Here is a 20,175-nt window from a genome sequence, read left to right as displayed (position 1 = left end):
TGTGGACATCACTAAGTTGTCATGATGAGTACACCCAGAATTTAATCAACTGACCAGGGCACCTCGCGACCACGAGTGTTACCTGATCCTTGAAGGTTGGATCACACAACCCCATGTATACAGGACGTAATTGTATACAAGGTCATAAATGACAAGTGAAAAGATAAATTTTTTACTCATTCAAAAATCACGTCTTTGTATCAAGTTTGATGAAAAAAGTTGTTTTATGAAATTATTCTAGACATGTTTTGTTTAGTAAAACTAAGAAAAATGTTTTTATGACAGAAAAATGAAGTTTAATTCAAGTAATTATTTTATGTTATATGCTTAAGTCCCACCTTCAAATTTTCATGTTACCTTATTTCAAAAGGTTTCAACCTCAACCGTTTTAACTCAGTTGGGAATATTACTTACTGAGTCTTTCGCTCACCCCTTACTTTCTCCCCCTTTTCAGGTTTTGAAGCAAATGGGTTGGTGGCCGGAATGCTTAGGCTTTTTGGGGCCATCGTATCATCCACTATGTTACTGTTATTGCATTTATATTCTGTCAAACTATGTTTTAAGTTAGTAAGAACATCGAGCACAAACAAACAAAAAAAAATGGATCACTTAACTTATTAAGTTGTGTTATTGTGTACTCTTTATGTTAAGAACTTATTTATGCTTTCGCAAAAATATTATTTTTCTCATGACATGCATGGTAATAGTTTATAAGTGTTCTAGCGTTCTAAAATGTAACATTGCACCTATGAGACTTTAAGGCTAATGGACTAGGGTCTTTTGAGTCTGGGCGTTACATTATGTGTGTTTAGTTTACACATTGGTTTGATGTTCGAGTAGGTACGATTCTCTTTCCTTGCACATTGTGCATTTCCTTTCCATGGTATTCTATGTACACAATTATAGATATGAATCTACAATCTTAGCACCCCACAGAATCGCGTGTATATTTTATATATATATATATATATATATATATATATATATATATATATATATATATATATGTAGCAGGAAACATTTCCCCGTCTACTCTTCTCCCCGTCTACTCTTCTCAGTTTCATCTCTCTCTCTCTCTCTCTCTCTCTCTCTCTCTCTCTGAGTTTTTGTGTTGCTTTTGTTTCTTTCACCGATATTCTTTTGCCTCTCCTTCAACAACAATATTCTTTTATACAGTTGAATTCCAAGATCTTCTTATTCTTCCTGTGTTTTTCCATTCATCTTCTTGATATGTCCCATTCACCCATATCTTTTTCTCATGCCTGTCATCTTTGTTTTGGTTCTAGATGCCACTGGAAAAATCTAACCCACAAGCTAACAATTACAAAAATTTGTGATACATGGGATGGGCACCGCCCACCAGAGCTGTTAAGGAACGTGCAGTTGAGATAAACCAACCACGAGTAGTCAAATATAAGCAGGAAAGTTTATTGAATTCATCTATCTAAAGAGACGGCGTCAATATCAATAAACGATTTGTTAATGTTTGACTTTTAAAGTATTGAAATTAAATCTCAACCATTCATTATTTTAACAAGCATATATGATTTAATTATTTCTACAGGATAAAAGCCAAATCCGGATGAGAGTATTGTATTTAGCATTTTTCATATTACTAACAAGAAAAAATTATTTATTACTATTCATTACCTTTAGGCGGAAAGCAATATAACCAGTCCACTCATATAAATGGTAAATCTAGCATGAATTTCAGTTTTGAGATTAATTATCATGTGAGAAGAGAATATAATATTATTCATAGAGTTATGAAGAATTACTCTGTAAAATGAAAATTCTTTCATATTGAGCACTCCACATCCGGCTAGTTTCTGGCTAAAGATTTGACTAGCTACTACAATGCTCAATAACTTATGGGCGCATAAGTTAAATTAATTTTTTTTTTTTTAAAGAAAAAATAATAATTTGATTCTCTCCTCTTTGGGAATAGTGAAAATAAGTAAACAAAAAAAAGTAAAAATAACATTTTAAATGAAATGGTAAAGGTGGATAACTAAAATGCTTAGTTGGATGTAAGTGTTTTGTAACTAAAATAGAAAAATGTACTCTTTAATTAGCTAAATATTTGTTATTGGCTACCCATTATTTTGGTTTAGGATTCTTCTTACATGTTAGAATATATTATATTCATTGGTCATTTATGCATACAGAAACTCATGTAGAAAGGGAATTCGTACGGCTGCACGAGGACTTGAAAAGGCTAGGAACCGATTTTGATTTTGAACCTATTCTTTCTGTGACTCCTCTTAACTAAGACGTACAATAGATCTAATAATTAATGCTTAATTGAAGTTGGAGTTGGAGTCAATTTGATTTCATTATACATATTGGGACTGGGTTAGGTCGATTAGGCCCAGCGTTAATCCCCCTAGCTAGTCCAGCCATTCTCTTTTATGATACTAAGCCAGAGACATGCAGACTGAATAATAATTACATCAACCATTTTTTTTTTTTTTTTATTTAGAAATATTCAATATTCACGTTGAATTAACGGCCGAATTCCATGCTGGGGATGCGACCGCGGTTCAATAAAGGTTCGTAGATATAGCAATTAGCAAACCGCTCCTTTTATTACAATTTACGAAACATATATAGGCAATGGACGATCTTCAGCTACACTCCACTGGAAGTGGAACCCAACCATGAAGAATCAGAATCCAAGCCCCGCTTATAAGCGCTTTATATAATCACTCCACCTTTATTTTTGTCTTACATATAGTAGCCTAACTTGAAAAACGAAAGTAATTAAAAAGAAAAACCTTCGACGTCTCTCCCTAATTCTGGCTGCCATCAACGCGATCCTTGACCTGGAACTCGCCAGAGGGCTTCCTGGAGAGAGCGAGGTGCACTCCAGGGTCATGGTGAGTCAATGAAGAATTATAGAGGATGGAGTTGTTAATGCTCTGGACATTGCTGTTCATGAAGGCATTCATGGGCACTGAATTTGTTGCTTTGCCTTTTTGAGCACTCTTGTCCTTCTTTGGATTCCCCTCCTTATCACTACTGGAATAACTTTCCGACTGATCATTTCCACGGGTTCCATTTTTAGGATTGCCCTTCTTATGAAGATAATGAGGGTCATGTTTGTTTGGGGAATGGATTAGTTCCATGGAAGCACCTTTGTTTTCGCCAGCAATTGTTATGACCCTCATACCCATCTCCTCAGAATCCGAAACCTTTTTGTGGCTGCCTTTCTCCTTCTCCTTATTGGTTTCCACACCTTGCTGTCCATTACGGATAATGCTAGGCTTGTTGTAAGTCTCACCAAGTTCCCTCTGTGAGTCGCCATACCCAGTACCGATCCACGGCTTAGGCCTTTCAATGGTCTTTTGCACCAGCACAGTCTTCTGCTCGGCCTCCATTGGGATCTTTTGCTCGGGCTCCGTCTCGGTCAACTTAAATTGGGAAGGTGGCAGGTTTAGAGGAGAGGGTGGGGGAGCGGTAGTAGGCTTAAAGGTTTTGGGTGGGCTTTCAGCGGCAGGCTTAACGATCTTAGGGCTGGGCGCGCGAGCAGTGGCGGTGATGGCAGCTCTGGTAGTGGGGAAAGTCTGTGCAATCGGAGAAGTTTGAACCGAAGGGGAGGATGGCGGCACTGCTTTAGGGGTTGGTGGAGAAGGCGGCACTGAAGAGGAAGGAGCTGCAACAGTGGTGGGTTTAGGTGATGATGGCACTGAATATGTGGATGTGACCAGAGGCACTGTAGAAGGCGGTAATATTGTCGCTTTTTGGGCTGGACTTGTCGGCACTGATGACGAAGGAGCGGAAGCCCTCGGAGTTGGAGAGGATGGAACTGAGGCGGTAGTGGGCCTAGTGGCAACAGGAGGTGGCGATGCAAAAGTGGCAGGAGCCGGTGCTGGCGGCGGAGAAGCTGCGGGTGGTGGTGTGGGCTCTTGAGTTTGAATTGGCTGAGAAGGCGCCAATGGCCTAAAGGTAGGCCGAACTACAGGTGGGCGTGGCACCTCTGGGACTGGGGCTGGAGGCGGGGCTGGGGCTGCGGCTGGGGCTGGGGCGGCTGGGCGGGACATGGAAGCTAAACGGAACCATGGACGAGCGGGTTGGTTAGCCATAACGAAGATCTCAAAGAGAGAAATAGAAGTCTAGAACTGGACAAGAAACCTTGGAATGGGCACAAAAATAGATGGCTGATATGCGTTGTTATTTATAGTTTTACAAGCCACGAGAATTCCAGCTCAAAAAAATAAAAATAAAAAAGGAACAAAAAAAACAGGATTCCAGTTGAAGAAATAAACCGAAGCATGCAAAACACGGCGCCCGGGGGAGAAAGCTGGACGAGAGAGGAACAGAACAGGGAAGGCATCGGATTCCCAAGTAGACAAAGTTTCACAAAGTAAGATTGGTATCCGTTGGAGTCATTTAGAAGACCTTGCTTTTTCAGCCCACGATATCTCTTTGCTTCCCATTGGCGATTATTCATTGAATTAATGGAAAGACTATATAGCTACTTATAAAGTTTAACCCCAAATTAACCAACGGTCCCATTTTTTGCATTCGTCTCCAAAGCAAAACTTATAAGCTCCATCCGTTGTCTTCCTTACTCGTACAGCCGTACAGGTTCTTAGTTCAGATTTAAGGAAGAACAGGAGCGCTAGCTCCAATAACCCCTTAGGTATTAAATTATTAATTATTCTAAAGTTTAATTCCATAAAAAATAATAATTAATACTCTTCCCCTCTCACGTGTACTCAAAACTTTTATAGTCAGTTTAATTTGTCCACGAAATAAACTTTTAGAATAGAATGATTATTCTTATAGAATAACCGTACTTTTATTTGGCATTGACCAATTCTTATAAATAATTAGTTATTCCCAATAGACAACATAAAAAAAAAAAAAAAAAAAAAAAAAATCATTTTTTCTATTTTATATTATTTTAATTAACCCTTCCACCCTCAAAAAAAAAAAAAAGAATTTGGAGGTGCCTTGTCCACCTCCGATTCGCGTCGGGGGTGGTAGCAACCATCCACAAGCGTCGTCAGTGTCACCAAACTAATTAAGGAATAAAAATAATTATTTTTTTTAGTAATTTTGATTCAATTCTAATTAGGACATGATATCTTTTGTCACCAAATTAAAAAATAAAAATAACTATTTTATTTCACTTTTATTCCTTCTCCGTAATAACTATTCAATATTTTTATGATAGAATACCCGTTACGTGTACCCAGAGACGGATGGAGGGGGGGGGCTGGCAGGGGCCATGGCCCCCCTCAATTTCCTTGAAAAAAAAAATTTCTTAGGTTAAAATAAAAAAGTCTCGAAAAAAATATATATATATAAGCTAAAAAATTAAAAATTTAGCCTATTGATTCCTATCAATAATTTTTTTTTTCCATCGGCCCCTGCCTATAAGAACTTCTGGCTCCGTTCCTGCGTGTACCAAATAAGGTGGCACGAAGAAACAAAATTCTTTCCAGGAAATCTTTCTATTGAAGCGAATGTTGACTTAATGAAACTATTACTCTGCAGAGAACTGCTCATGCATGTATTATTTACTTAATTTTTGCGGCCCACATTTTGTGCATTAATGGCTCCTGCTTCTAGCGGCTCTGTGTCTCCACAATCACGGCTGCCGCTTTCCAGCTCATGGTGAGATGGGCGTCATATTCAATTAACCCCTGTGCTTGTAGCGGCTCTGATCTCATACATGCATAACAATCACTAAAAACACCTTTCTTTCTACGATTCTCCAAAGGAAATGCATGCATTAACACATTCTTGCAAGCAGTAAATGAAGGATTAATACCGTCTTCTTTCTGACTTTGCTTGCGGAGAGAGTAAGATTCTGATGCCGTCTACTACTTTCTCTTTTTACCTTTTCTAGCCTGAGAGATGCTTCAATTAAGTGCCTTCCTTTAACGTACGGGTGGTCAATTTTTTATGTTTGAGCAATATATATATATATTAATTAAGGGTCTCCTTATAATTTTAAACGCAAGAAAACGAGGACGTACAGTCGAGTAATATTGATGGAGGTTCCAAAATCCCAATGATGCCCAGATGAAACCCAAAAAAGTGTCTCCTTGCTTCAATAAAGAAGAAAAGAACCTAAGAGGTGGACCATGTTGGTCCTCAGAATATCTACCTTTTTTCATTTTGCTGTTACTTTACATTGTAGGTCTCCAAGTCACGTCATCTTTTGATTCAATCATCAATATCAATAGGGAGCAAATTAGCTTTGCTTAATTATTTATATTCTCAATCTTTTTTTAATTTGTTACAATCCTCTACTACTAAGGATTAGAAGTACATTAAAGATCATGTGTGTAGAGTAGTCTTTTGCATGTTGAATAGTGTTTTAGTTGGTCTCAAGTATTTCAGTGTAGTAAAGTTAGTAATTGTACGTCAAATAAAGGTGATCATCTTTTGAGATGTTCCATATATTGTTGTTACAAATAGGAGTCTTTGATTGTAAGTTGTCTCATATTAGGAGTCTTATTGTTGGATGTAAGTCTATTTAAAGATTATTTGAGTGCTAATAAAAATATAGAGAGCAGTTTATTTCTAAACCCTTAGTTTGAAGGAGGTTCAAATTTTCTCTAAGAACTTACCCTAAATTACCACCTCGTTATAGCTAGACTTGATATTCAGGTTCCTAACATTATTAATCGATACAAACCTCAAGTAGAAAACTCATCCTTAAATTCAGTTTGCAAGGAAAATATGCCCAAGAGCTTATATAAACACATGGCTAAGATTGTACTTAAGCCATGTGGGACACCTGGGATCATAACATTCTATCACGCTTTCGAAACTGGCATTTATGCCAGCTCATGCTTTCTATAGACATTGACCCAGTAATAGCCATTTTTCGTTTTAAAGACTTCACTCATATATCTATCGGTATTTAATTAATAACTTAATATTATTATATTATAATCCTTCCCCAATATTTTTCACAAGTGCCACTCGATGAAGGCGTTGAGAAACGACAATACGAAGGCCCATGTACCGCCATTACGGGACTTGGCTCGGGAGAGAGCCGAACCGAGAGGAGGGAGTAGATCCAACTGAGCCATGACACTGGATCGAGAGACATAATAATTTTGAGCATGAAATGAAAGCCTTGGATGATAACAATGAATTCTAGAGGAAAATAAGAGAGTAGTCTCGATTAGTCTCGATTTAGCAGTGTAACGAGCCATGGTGGCTCTTCGGCCAATGATTATATAGCATGCCTCGCATTTGATTTCCTCTGTTTTAATGCGAGGAATTGTGGCTATATGATTTGAAAACGTGTCCCACATCTGGCCGTTGGATCAAACTAGTCAATCTTCCCTACCACATGGATGCCACATGTTAAACTTCTTCAAGCTTCCATTTATTCTCAACCGTCGATCAGCCTTTCGAATTCCAACATGATGCTGTAGGCTTGTAGCCATTGGACCAAAACACCTGATTCACTAGGAAGAAAAAAAAAGTATTTATATCAATCAAATCGTCTAAAAAAAAAAAATTAATTAGACAGTCTGATATTTTGTCTTTTAAAATTCCCATCTCTCATATAGTTGCATGCAATGGGTTTTGATACGGAATTCTATATAATTGCACACGAATCGCATGAAATAATTTACACATGGAAAATTGCATTTAAACCCTTTCTATTATCCATGCGGCCGGCAATGCGTTCCGACAAAGATGTTGAGGATTTGAGTGAGGAGATTGTGACATCCCTATATAAGTTAGACCCACATTGAGTGGTTGGATTGCCCACATTGAGTCTGCGAATTATAAAAGTGCTCATGAATGCTAAATCTCACATTATTCGTTACAATATTAGTGATTCTAGGGAGCTCTAATTGCACATTGACTAGTCTTTTTTAAGTAATAGTGTAAATATGGCTAATACTTTTCCTAAGTAGTTACAATGTTAGTGCATTTAGAATGCTTCGAGCTAAATCGCCAGCAAAATATATTTTTCAAATTATTTTCAATTGAATATATGTTTATATATGCTAAAATACAAATACTCTAAATCTCGAGAGAATAATGAATCCAAATAGAAAGTGTTGATTGCTTTGAATTGCTAACGGGTGAGATCATTATAGTTTTGTGGAAATGCTTATACTAAATATGGAACCCATAATCTTTGTAAGAAATATAAGTATCCCCTTGAGATAATTTAACCGCATTGATTAGTTAACTTTAGGCTGGTAATTTTAGTTAAGTATTTTCTAAAAATAAATACTCTTGAAGAGTTGATTTCTAATAAGAGTATCGATGATAATGTGTGAGATTAGGTTTTCAAGGTCTATGTTTTGGGCTTCCATGGCAGCCGAGAAGAGTTGGAGGTTAGGAAAGGGATGGGGAGTAAGGGGGAAAGAGGTTGACTTGGGTTAGGCCACAAGGATAAGTAGGGCAGGGGGAGGGGGGGAGATTCAGGGTCTCGGGGGAAGAGGGAGCTCTGGAAAGAAGAGCGAGCAGAGTTCTACAAAGGTGGATTTAAATGTAAAGATAATAAAGAAAGTAAGATTAATGCTTTTGTTGGAGAAATAATTAACACCAAAGACATGTGGGCCTAAGGTAGTATCGGGGGCCGAGCCCATCGGGTTGGCTCGGCCAGATCAGACCCAAGTACAAGACCATTCGTTATCTCCAAAAAGACAGATATTCAGAATATATCAAAATAGGCTTCTATCCCATCAAATATGGGATAAGGTACCTAATAGAATGACATTAGCTAAAGGGGTAGTGTTCTATCCAGTTTGGACTCTACTACCCAATTTGAATTCTATGAAGATAAGACTCAAGACTATGTGATCTAGGACTCAGACTCCTAATCAGAAAGATAAGATTCAAGACTATGTGATCTAGGACTCAGACTCCTAATTAAATTATGCTCCAAGCACTCTAGCGGTTTTATAACTATGAACTGTGAGTCTATAAATAAGACTACGGTGTCAGGTATTAAAAAAACAAGCAGATTCTCTGAGCTTTTGAGATTACATATATTTTCCAGAAAATTAGTTTGAACTGACTTAGGCATCGGAGTAGGAGTCCGGTCGGCACCCCCATAGTCCGACGAGCCGTTTATTATTTTGCAGATTACGAGGAGAGCGAAGATTAAGGAAGGCAACGAATCACAAGGCAACACGTCACCGTACCGGAAACTGTACCAACAGTTTGGCGCCATCTGTGGGAACGAAGAATCGTTCTTACGAAAAAATAAATCCGCAACGGTGACTGCGTGATCAAATCAAGTCTAAAATCTCATATCGGAATCTAATAGCACCAAATCGGTGCTTACAATATACTAGATCTATGCTCAGAGGTAATGGATTTACATGAGTGTACAGTTGCAAATTCGTATGACTTGCTTTATGATGGGTCAATTTGTTTCTAAAAACAAATCAAAAAGAAAAGAAAAGACCAAGTGATGTATAAGGCTCCAGGTATTTTGTCCAAGTCAGACCTCCAACCTCCAGAAAATTTAACTGAAAAAGGAGAAGATGGTTTAAAAAAAAAATAGGGGAACCTACGGGTTTGCCTAAGTCTTGACTCGATCTGGTTCCTGCTTTCTTCTTTGAAGAAGCAAATGGGCACGAGATCAAAACCCTCGTCAATGGGAAGATCCAACAGGAGTTTGAAGCCAGATCTATTGCCAATGGAATGGTGCTAGAATCTGTCCAAGAAGACAACCAGACCTTGACCGCGACCCGCCGGAATCTAAAGCCAGATCCGAAACCACAGCGCCAGTGAGGGGATTGGAGTATCACCGCATGATTTTCCAGAGCTCATAGCGGAACCAGATCACAGCCAAGACTTTCGTAACTACCGAGCCATGGTTGTCGAGGACGAACAGATCGTAGCCCAGGCCTTTCTCGTAAAAGGTTTGCATGGTGGTATTGGCAAGAGGCTCGACTATAATCGGATTTGATGATTGGAGATACTGGAATTGAATTTCTACAGAAGAATCTAGCGCACGAACCTGGCTGTGCTTCAAGGCAATCGTGAGGAAAGGCCCACACGTTCATCGCCCGATCTAAACCCAGGAGATACCGATTCATTAACCAGAACCTCGCCATGATCAAATTTAGAGTGCAACAGCGTGGCCGCCCAGTACTCCTCGGTCAGCACCAGGTGGGTCGTTTTCGAAACTCCCAGAATCTCTGGGCTCAGTCTAGAATCTTATGCTCGAGCCAAAATTCAGAAGTGGGTCCGAGAGACCATAAAAAGAGAAAAAAGAGAAGACCTAGAGATGCATCCGGACACTCCAAAAAGTTCCAGAAGCCTCCTCCTCGAAGCCCTCTCGTATGCAGAGCACCACGTCGAGTTCGGGTCTGGTAGGTGTGACGTCGAGGAGCGTGGTGTCGTTTTTGGTATCTGGGTCTTTGCATGGGTTTCTGATGACTTGTTCAGCTCAGAGGAAGAAGATGGAGACACGGTGCTGTGGACACAAACAGAATTTCAAAGTGTGGATTGTGGAAACACAGCGCTGTCAAGGAGGACCCGAATCAAATAAACAATCACGTGCCAAGAGCTCGGGTCACTGCCAAATGACCGAGGCATGACTTGCCAGTTCGGTCATTCTTCTGTTCAAAAGCCGGTTAAGCCGATCTTGTTTGTGACGTTCTCTGTGTTCAATATGTGAATTCTAAAAATGTCAAAAAAAAAAAAAAAAAAAAAAAAAAAAAAAGGATTATGAATGGAGGTTAGTATACTCCGAGGAATTTTATCCCGAGGTGGCAACCCTCCAAAAAGTTAGATCTGAGGTGTTTTACTGAGGAAGAAAGTTAGATCCGAGGTGTTTTACCGAGGAGAAAAGTTTAATCCGAAGTGTTTTACCAATGAAGAAAGTTAGATCCGAGATGTTTTACCGAGGAGAAAAGTTTGATCCGAGGTGTTTTACCAATGAAGAAAGTTAGATCCGAGATGTTTTACCGAGGCAGAAAGTTAGTTCCGAGGTGTTCTACACAAGTGAAAAGTTAGATTCGAAGTGATATACCGAGGGGAAAGTTAGATCCGAGGTGTTTTACCGAGGCGAAAAGTTAGATCCGAGGTGATATACCGAGAAGAAAGTATAATCCGAGAAGTTTGATCCGAGGGTATTCTACCGAGGCGAAAAGTATGTATCGAGATGACACATACCGAGAGTATTATTCCGAGGGTACTATCCCGAGGAGACTATGCCCGAGCTCCTAGTTCCAAATGGCATACTTTGAGGACCCCTCTAGATTTGCCATCCTCCTAAGTGCACAGTCACGTGCCGAGGGACAAATTCGAGCCGAGGGTCCAGTTTGAGGAACTCTCCCAAAGAGCACCATATCGAGTGGCGTGCAGGATAAGGAGCTCCAAGTAAGACGGTCCATCTTCATTGAATTCACCAGATAAGTTCATACTCTTCTTTTACAACTATGATTTATGTTAAAGTAAGGATAAATGTTGGTTTTTATCAACCAGAAAAAAATATTTTTTTTTTTTGATAAAATAGACTCGTGTGTTGAGGCCTCACTCCTGCCGTGAGTGAAAGGATCACAAAATCATCTCGACGGATGAAAAGGATATATAGTGCTACTGTGCATTCTGCTATTTTGTTTTAGTATATGCAGTGCTTTGTTAACCCTTTTTGCAGAAAAGATACGGGGAGACAACCCCTACAACAAATTAAACAAGGAAAGTCTCTCGGTCAATCCAACACAGAGAGCCAAGGAGACAACCTTGCAGAGAAAACAAGAAAAGTCTCTCGGTCAGTCCAACACCGAAAGCCAAGAAGACAACCTTGCAGAGAAAACAAGGAAAGTCTCTCGGTTAGTCCAACACCGAGAGCCGGGGAGACAACCCTGCAGAAAAAACAAGGAAAGTCTCTCAGTTAGTCCAACACCGAGAGCAAGGAAGAACAGACAGTCCCCAGGTATCGATTGATCTCTGCTAAGAATAAAGCAGCAGTCCGAGACAAAATGGAAGCACTTCTTCATCAAACTTCTCCAAAGATGATCAAGCTACATCAGCGTCCATCTGACTCCCCACCTCGAACGACTCGAAAGAGTTATGGTGGGGATGTTCGGGAAAGAAATCCGCCCAAATCCTTTCCTCGAACAACCCGAAAGGGTCAGGGAAAGGATACAAAGGGTTGAAACCTCCCGGTTAGAGGTTTCCGAAGGATGAAAACTAGAATCCGCCCGAATCCTTTCCTCGAACAGCCCGAAAGGGCCAGGGAAAGGATACAAAGGGTTGAAACCCCTCGGTTGGGGGTTTCCGAAGGATAAGGCTAAGGATATCCAAAGAAGAATCCACCTGAATCCTTTCCTCGAACAGCTCGAAAAGGCCAGGGAAAGGATACAAAGGGTTGAAACCTCCCGATTGGAGGTTTCCGAAGGATAAAATGATGGATATCCCGATTAGAATCCGCCCGAGTCCTTTCCTCGAACAACCCGAAAGGGTCATGGAAAGGATACAAAGGGTTGAAACCTCCCGGTTGGAGGTTTCCGAAGGATAAGGTTAAAGATATCCTGAATCCTTTCCTCGAACGACCCGAAAGGGTTATGGAAATGATACGACGGCGGGATTGCAGGTTTTCGGAAGGACAAGAACATCCAAGATAGAATCGGCCCGAGTCCTTTCCTCGGACGACCCGAAATGGTTATGGAAAGGACACCAAGACAAGAAAACCTCTCGGTTAGAGGTCTCCAGACGTTAAAAGATTGGAGCATTCAAAGATAAAGAAATTAAAAGCTAAAGATTTCAAGTTATGATTTCATTTCAGTAATATATAAAGTCTTTTACAGGTCACAAAGATTTTAGAAAGGAAGGTAAAGCTCAGCGACCTGACTACCCACCTCGAACGACTTAACCTGCGGTCGCAGACTAAAGTTATGGGGGGTAGCTCAGAAAGGTAAACAGGATGAAAAAGCTTCAGGATGATAGAACTTCAGGAAAGATTCAGAAAGATAAAGATTCAGAAAGATAAAGCATAAAAAAGATAAAGCTTCAGAAAGAGTTTCAGTAAAGATTCAGGAAGATAAAGCTTCAAGGATGACAAAGGTTCAGGATGACAAAGGTTCAGGATGGTAAAGGTTTAAGGAGATAAGGCTTCAGGATGATAAAGCTTCAGGAAAACAAACAGGAAGGTAAAGGTTTAGAAAGACAGATCTTCAGGAAGGAAAAGGTTCAGGGAGATAAAGTTTCAGAATGACAAAGCTTTAGGACGACAAAGCTTTAGGATGACAAAGCTTCAGAATGATAAAGTTTCAGGAATAAAAAGCTTCAGGAAGGTATGAGGATAAAACCTCTTTAAAAAATCATTAAGTAAGACTCAACACTTTGATGCAAATAGTTTTTTTATTCTCCTCTGTAAAATTTTTCAACAAACCGATTGTTTGTTCAAAATATTTGGGATAGCTTAATTTCAAAAAATTAGACCAGTTCTTCCCTCGGAAAAAACTGACACAAACCGATTGTTTGTTCGAGTTTTGGAGGTAACTCTAGTATAAAAAGTAAGATTTTTCTCTCCTAGTCACGGAGTTCAAAACAAAGATTTTTCCCTCTTCAGCTCGGAGGTTAAAACAAAAGATTTTTCCCTCTTCAGCTCGGAGGTTAAAACAAAAGATTTTTTCTCTCCTAGTCACGGAGTTCAAAACAAAAAGATTTTTGAAACAAAAGATTTTTCTTACCCTCCTCGGAGTTAACTTACGCAAACCGATTGTTTGTTCAAGTTATTAGAAGATAAGTGAGAATTGATTTGTCATGGAAAATTTTTCCATAACAAAGAATTCAAACATTACAAAGTTCGAAAATAAAGATATTCACAGGTGAGACCAAGCTAGATGGTGTTCAGATTAGAAGATTTGGTACGCCAAACACAAAACCTCGGGCCAGCAGAAGCCCCTAGTCGTTATAAGTCTCAGACAACCAAAGCCTCAGCGCTAGTCTGGGCCTCCGAAGCCCCTAGGAGAGATTTTTGTGGAAACGGTCTACGAAGCGCTACCGATGAAGAAGCTTCGGGTATGTTAAGCCTTTTCTTCAACGGTTTACCATTTTTATCAGACAGAACCTTGATCTCAGGAAAGTCGTACGCAAAGTGTTCTCTCAGAGTGGCATTTCACCACAATCTTGGTGAAATCAACTACATCAGTCCGATCCATCTCCTGCCGAGAGTAGGAAATCATTTTTACAACTTTGGCCCTACCGACAATATTATGTAGAGGCATTTATGAAGAAGATATCTATGAGAAGTTGCTATTAGTACTATGACAGATCACAAGTTGGATCCACTCAACGCGATCCAAGGAGGAGATAAACTTTTAGCAACTACTTCAGGGAAATCAGGTATCAGTTATCCCTGGTAGAATTGGGATAGGACTTATGGTCCAATCAGATAAAAAGAATGATCAGATCAGAAGTCTAAGAAGATATCAGATTAGAAGTCTAGTAAAGGATCAGAGTCCAATTAGAACTCTAACAGCAGTTCTAGATCGACAAGGAACAGGAATTCCAATACTTCCAGAGATTTGAGACATTATTCGTCATAATTACTTTGAAAGAGACGGCAATTGTCAGATACAGATTATGGAAGATCCAGATTCAGAAATTGAGGTATTTAATTCTCTTACATTCTAAATTCAAATAAGAGAATTAGGGGGGTAACTGTTGGAGAAATAATTAACACCAAAGACATGTGAGCCTAAGGTAGTATCGGGGGCCGAGCCCATCGGGTTGGCCCGGCCAGATCAGACCCAAGTACAAGACCATTCGTTATCTCCAAAAAGACAGATATTCAGAATATATCAAAATAGGCTTCTATCCCATCAAATATGGGATAAGGTACCTAATAGAATGACATTAGCTAAAGGGGTAGTGTTCTATCCAGTTTGGACTCTACTACCCAATTTGAATTCTATGAAGATAAGACTCAAGACTATGTGATCTAGGACTCAGACTCCTAATCAGAAAGATAAGATTCAAGACTATGTGATCTAGGACTCAGACTCCTAATTAAATTATGCTCCAAGCACTCTAGCAGTTTTATAACTGCGAACTGTGAGTCTATAAATAAGACTACGGCGTCAGGTATTAAAAAAACAAGCAGATTCTCTGTGCTTTTGAGATTACATATATTTTCCAGAAAATTAGTTTGAACTGACTTAGGCATCGGAGTAGGGGTCCAGTCGGCACCCCCATAGTCCGACGAGCCGTTTATTATTTTGCAGATTACGAGGAGAGCGAAGATTAAGGAAGGCAACGAATCACAAGGCAACACGTCACCGTACCGGAAACTGTACCAACAGTTTTAATTTCTAAAACATGATCTATTCTCAAGCAATTCAAAAAAGAAAGTATGCACTCTATTTTGGGAGAGAAGCATTCATGCAGATTATGAACATACACAACAGATCAGTTGGGGGAAGTGATGATTTACAGTGAAAGTTGGAAGGAATAATTTGATTAAAATAGCTGTCAACCATTACATAGTCAAAACACTAAAGTATTTGATGCCTAGAAGACCAATGTCATGCTCTTCAAGGAATGAACATAATCAGAAGGCTGTCACCTTCATTTAGTCAAACATAATCAAATGCTTCAAAGTATTTCAAAAAAGTTTGAAGTTACAGATGATACAAGTAAAAAACAGACAAAATACAAGAGAGCTAAGACTTGGAAGGTCTGTCAGTTCAAGGCCAGCTAGTGAATTCAAAAACTTTGAAAACTATTTCGATTCCAGTGGGGATCTGGTAGATAAAGAATAGAACATTCAGCACATTCAATGCAATGTGAAGATTTCTAGCCGTCTCACTACCTTTCTGCATTGGTGGTACAAGAGCCGCAGCGGCTGCCCATAGCACTGTAATGGCTGTTCACATAAATTGTACAACCAAAATCAGTAGGATATCCGAAAATGCAGAACAGCAACCTATGTTCTCAATTCTAAGCTTTATCATTTGCTCTTCTGTCCGATTCAACTAAATTGCAAACCTAATAATTTACCTGCTCCATAATACAAATGAGGCCCTGGAAACAGCTTTCCCGTTCTAAACCACGTGTTTAGTCCTCCGAAAACAGCCTCAAACACCCCGAATCCTAACAGTATTGCCCCTGCATTGAAGTGCCTATCCCTGTAAGACCCTTTCAGCAACTCCTTCCTCTCCTGAATTTGACAAACCAATGGCTTAGACCCCCTACAGGTGACATTATACTTCTCTCTTTTCCGATGCATAAATTATGTAACATAAACACTAAATTCTGTTTCACAACAATAAGCTGGAAAACTTATACTCCTACAAGTATTGCAGTGTCATACAAATAATCACTTTTGTATTCCAAAGCAAAATGGCCACCAACACTGGGGATTTGGACTTGAATTAGGTATTTTCTTCATTGTGAATGGGCATTTTTTAAAATGTAAGTAGATTTGATTGATCATAAGTATGGTCCAATAAAGGATAGTCTTTCTCTTTTTCTCTTTAGTATAGGTTATATACACAAGAAGACAGAAGAGAAAAAAGAGAAAAAGGAAAGGGATTTTCTCTACAATCTCTTGCAAAACTTTGATCCAAAGTATTTTGGTGTGTTTGTGTGTATAAATACATTGTGCGAGTGTGAGATTATAAGAGTTTAGGTGATTGGGTTGTATACCACTCTTGTAGAGAAGTAAGTTTCTAAACCTCTGTTGTTAAAATTTCTTCAATTGATAGTAATTTCTCCCTTGTCAGACTGCCCAAAGATGTAGATTTTAGTACAGAACCACCTAAATAGTCTTACTTGTAATTGCATTGTTATTCATTTTCTTACAAACTTTCTTTACTTTTTTGTTAGAATATTAATTTAAATACATTTTTTATCGGCTTTTTGAGATAAATTGTGATTTAACATTATATCAGTCCAAAAAGTTTGGACCTTGTCTCCTTAATTTGGTATAAATGCACTTGGTTTGCTTGGTTTGGTTTAGTTTAGGTATTCGTTGAAATAGTTTGGCAAATCAATCTATCGGTGGGTCTTCACCAAAACAGCATTTTAAAGGAAATTCCTGTAACAATATGAGTTACAAGCGCGCCTACCTCAGTGAGTTGCTGAATTTTGAGGTTAACCGGAGACGGCGCCGTTTCCACTGGTGTCCCTTCTGGAGTAACCGGGGCAGGCTTCACCTGCTTCTTGAGCTCGTTGATCTCATTTTGCGTCGTCCGGACTCGCCGCCATTGCCAACCCAAATACCCAGCCCACAATGTGTAGACGAACAAACTACCCATCACGATGGGGTGTATGAGCGCAAATGTCCTTCCCTCCAATATTCCAAACTCCCCACCGACAGCAAGCGCTTCCTATTTAATCACATTGAACCCAAAGAAGTTAGAATTCCAAGAACAAAAGCGAAGAGGTCTGATATTGGTGTGTACTTGCCTGTTGGTCTAGAAAGAACGGAATTGCGAGTGCTGTGAGTGGAAGAGAAGCCGATTTAAGAGCATGGATGGTATGAGGGAAGAGTAATTGTGGGTTGGTTGTTGAGTCTTTGGATGCATTCAATTTTGTTGGGTTGGAGGGAATTTTCAGTTTTGAGTAGCACTGGAGCGGTTTCCCAGAGAGAAGATGGGGTTTGAGAAGGCTGAGGGTGGCAGCCATTGCCGTTTCTTCCCAGTTGTGAGCGCACTGAGCAGAAAGATCGAGAGGGCCGACGAAGACAAGATAAAAGCAGAGTTCAATATGGGGTTTACATTTCATTTTATTTCGTTTGCTCTCTGCAGAAATGGGGCCCCACTCCCGAGACCAAGGACTCCACAAGACCTTTACAGAAGCTACGGTTTTTTCTCCTTTTTTTTTTTAAAAAAAAAAAAAAAAAACAAATGATAGTAATTAAGAAGTACACGTATATGTAGGCTTGGCAATTTTTCGACCCGCGAATCTAACACGAACACGACATGAATATAAAGGGTTTGGGTTTAGACTATAACCCGTTTATGACCTGTTAATTCGTTTATGACCCACCAACCTGTTTATGACCCGTTTACGACCCATCAACCCGTTTATAACATATTTATGACGCGATAATTACATATTTTTTACCAAATTAGTTAAATGGGTTGACACGCTAACCCGATAGGTTGACACGACAACCCGAATTGCCAAGCTTACGTATATGGAACAAACTTAAAAATAAATAAATAATACTAATAATAAGGGTTAATTTTATTTATTTTATTTTTTTTTAATGCGTGTGATTTGCACTTTTATCAAACATCTACTTCGGTTTTAAAAACTATCAAAAGTAATACTTAAGTTTTTTTCGTTTTCTATTTTGATCCTCTGTTTATATACCGTCAAAATTGAAAGTGCCACCATGTCAAAGCCATTCAATATGTGTTTTGTTTCCCTCATGTCACGTCATTCTTGCAACATCAGCATTCTTTAAAAACAAAAAATAAAATTTGAAAATAAAAAAATTGGCAATGAGAGATCATCCCCGCACCGGTATCCTCCCTTGACCGTTGCGGTGAGTGGAAGAGGGAGATATCTCCATGTGGGTCAGGGGTACATCGCCGGGGGGGGGTGGATCTCACCCCAAACTTTGTTTGGACTAATTTTTCAATGTGTATTAATATTGTTCAATCAGTAAATTTATGTTGATCAAACGATCGCTTTTTTTCTGAAACCCACATGGTTCTTCACTTAACCGTTCGAATGGTATTGATCATCGATCGAACGATAGGGTTTTGCTAACTTCCTACGTTTCACATCCTTCAATCGGTACCTTCCCACTGATAAAACACCCAAACTTATTTCACCAAGTGTTTCTGAGACCCATTTTTCCTAATTTTTTACCTTATTCTTTACTCTTTATTTATTCTCATAACCCTTTTTAAGGTGTTCTTAAGTCTTAACCCTAATTTAGTACGGAGTATTACAAAATGTCTATATGCCATTAAGTATATTGTCGAGGGGGGAACCAACATGACACCAACCATGCACTTGACTCAGCCTAATATCAAAAACCACACTTGCAATTCTTGAGCACTTGCTTTGAAATATTCAAACATTTCTCTCCAACCAACTGGAGTACACAGAAGAGTTTTTGGTGATCGAATCCAAAAATCATCACATCGCCAAGATTAAAACAGGTGGAACTAGGTTTTTTCTTCCTCTGAACCTTACGAGTGAAGCTGTCTGGCTCTCTGATCTTTTGGGGTCTAGAGTGTTAGTTCTTTCTCTTGTCCTTTGAGACCAAGAGAGAGTTTTCTTCTTCAATATTAGTGTCTGAGCTTGCTCTTTGGTTTGTCTTTTATTTGTTTCTTTATTTGAAGAAATGGAGGAAGTATTAACGGAAAAATGGGGGAAGTTCTCCCTCAATGAGGACGAAAATGAGGGGGTTTCATTGGATTTGGAGGAGATAGCACCGATGGTACAAAGAGGAAGATTCTGCTTGATTGGGAAGCTTTTGGCAGATCGTATTGTACCAAAAGATTTTTTCAAGGTTCCGCTTCTCAAAGCTTGGAGACCGAAAGGAACAGCCTCATTTCAAGTGATAGGGGGGAATCTGTTTATAGTAGATCTTGAGTATGAGGAGGATAAAGATCGCATTTTGGCAGGTAAACCTTGGTTATTTGATGGCAACCTGGTCTCCCTAGCAGTCTTTGATGGTCTAACTCCTCCAGCAAAGATGAATTTTGATACTGAAGCTTTCTGGGTTTGCATGTATAATCTGCCTTTGGCGTGTATGGGAAAAGAAACTGGCCAAAAAATAGGAGCTTCAGTTGGGGTAGTCCAGGAGGTAGATGTGGAGGAAGATGAACCCGGTTGGGGTGAATATCTTCGGGTGAAAATCCTTATAGATCTCTCCAAGCCTTTAGCGAGAGGTAGGATGTTACATGTCCATAAGCAGTCACTATGGATTGCTTTCAAGTACAAAAAATTGCCCAAATTATGTTACTAGTGTGGCAAGATAATTCACGGGAACGAAGGATGCAGCAAAGTTGGCAGTAGACGGCCATCCGTGCACGAACCTGGTTAACCCTTCGGGCCATGGTTAAAGGTAATCTTTCCCATGAGAAGATATGCTGGGTCTAAAAAGAAGTCTGGGACACATAGAACTCAAGGAGAAGAAGGAGCTCATCAGAGTTGGTGGCCAAACTCGGAGGAAGGACGGAAGGAGTTGGTGATTTCCCAAACCGGTGATTCTGGAAGAGCAGAAGCAAAAGATGGGCTAGGCAGTAACCC

General features: G+C 39.5%; 3 protein-coding genes across 3 annotated transcripts; 1 reads left to right on the top strand and 2 right to left on the bottom strand.

The window, feature by feature from the left end:
* Positions 1–2,569: 2,569 nt before the first annotated feature.
* LOC133864828 (vegetative cell wall protein gp1) lies at positions 2,570–4,157 on the bottom strand. Its single transcript, XM_062301255.1, has one exon. It carries the CDS (start codon positions 4,083–4,085, stop codon positions 2,793–2,795), a length of 1,293 nt encoding a protein of 430 aa, XP_062157239.1. The 5' UTR covers positions 4,086–4,157; the 3' UTR covers positions 2,570–2,792.
* Positions 4,158–15,386: 11,229 nt separating this feature from the next.
* On the bottom strand, positions 15,387–17,666 carry LOC133864056 (uncharacterized). The gene is made up of 4 exons (XM_062300253.1): positions 17,364–17,666; positions 17,028–17,284; positions 15,958–16,117; positions 15,387–15,823 (listed from the first exon to the last, which is right to left on the bottom strand). Exons 1-4 carry the CDS (start codon positions 17,584–17,586, stop codon positions 15,645–15,647), a joined length of 819 nt encoding a protein of 272 aa, XP_062156237.1. The 5' UTR covers positions 17,587–17,666; the 3' UTR covers positions 15,387–15,644.
* A 1,598-nt stretch (positions 17,667–19,264) lies between these two features.
* LOC133863121 (uncharacterized) lies at positions 19,265–19,891 on the top strand. Its single transcript, XM_062299112.1, has one exon. It carries the CDS (start codon positions 19,265–19,267, stop codon positions 19,889–19,891), a length of 627 nt encoding a protein of 208 aa, XP_062155096.1.
* Positions 19,892–20,175: the final 284 nt, after the last annotated feature.

This window comes from Alnus glutinosa, chromosome 3, assembly GCF_958979055.1.
Source record: "Alnus glutinosa chromosome 3, dhAlnGlut1.1, whole genome shotgun sequence".
Classification (NCBI taxonomy): domain Eukaryota; kingdom Viridiplantae; phylum Streptophyta; class Magnoliopsida; order Fagales; family Betulaceae; genus Alnus; species Alnus glutinosa.
The sequence above is the reverse complement of the archived record's forward strand: the minus strand, read 5'-3'. Positions and strand labels throughout refer to the sequence as shown.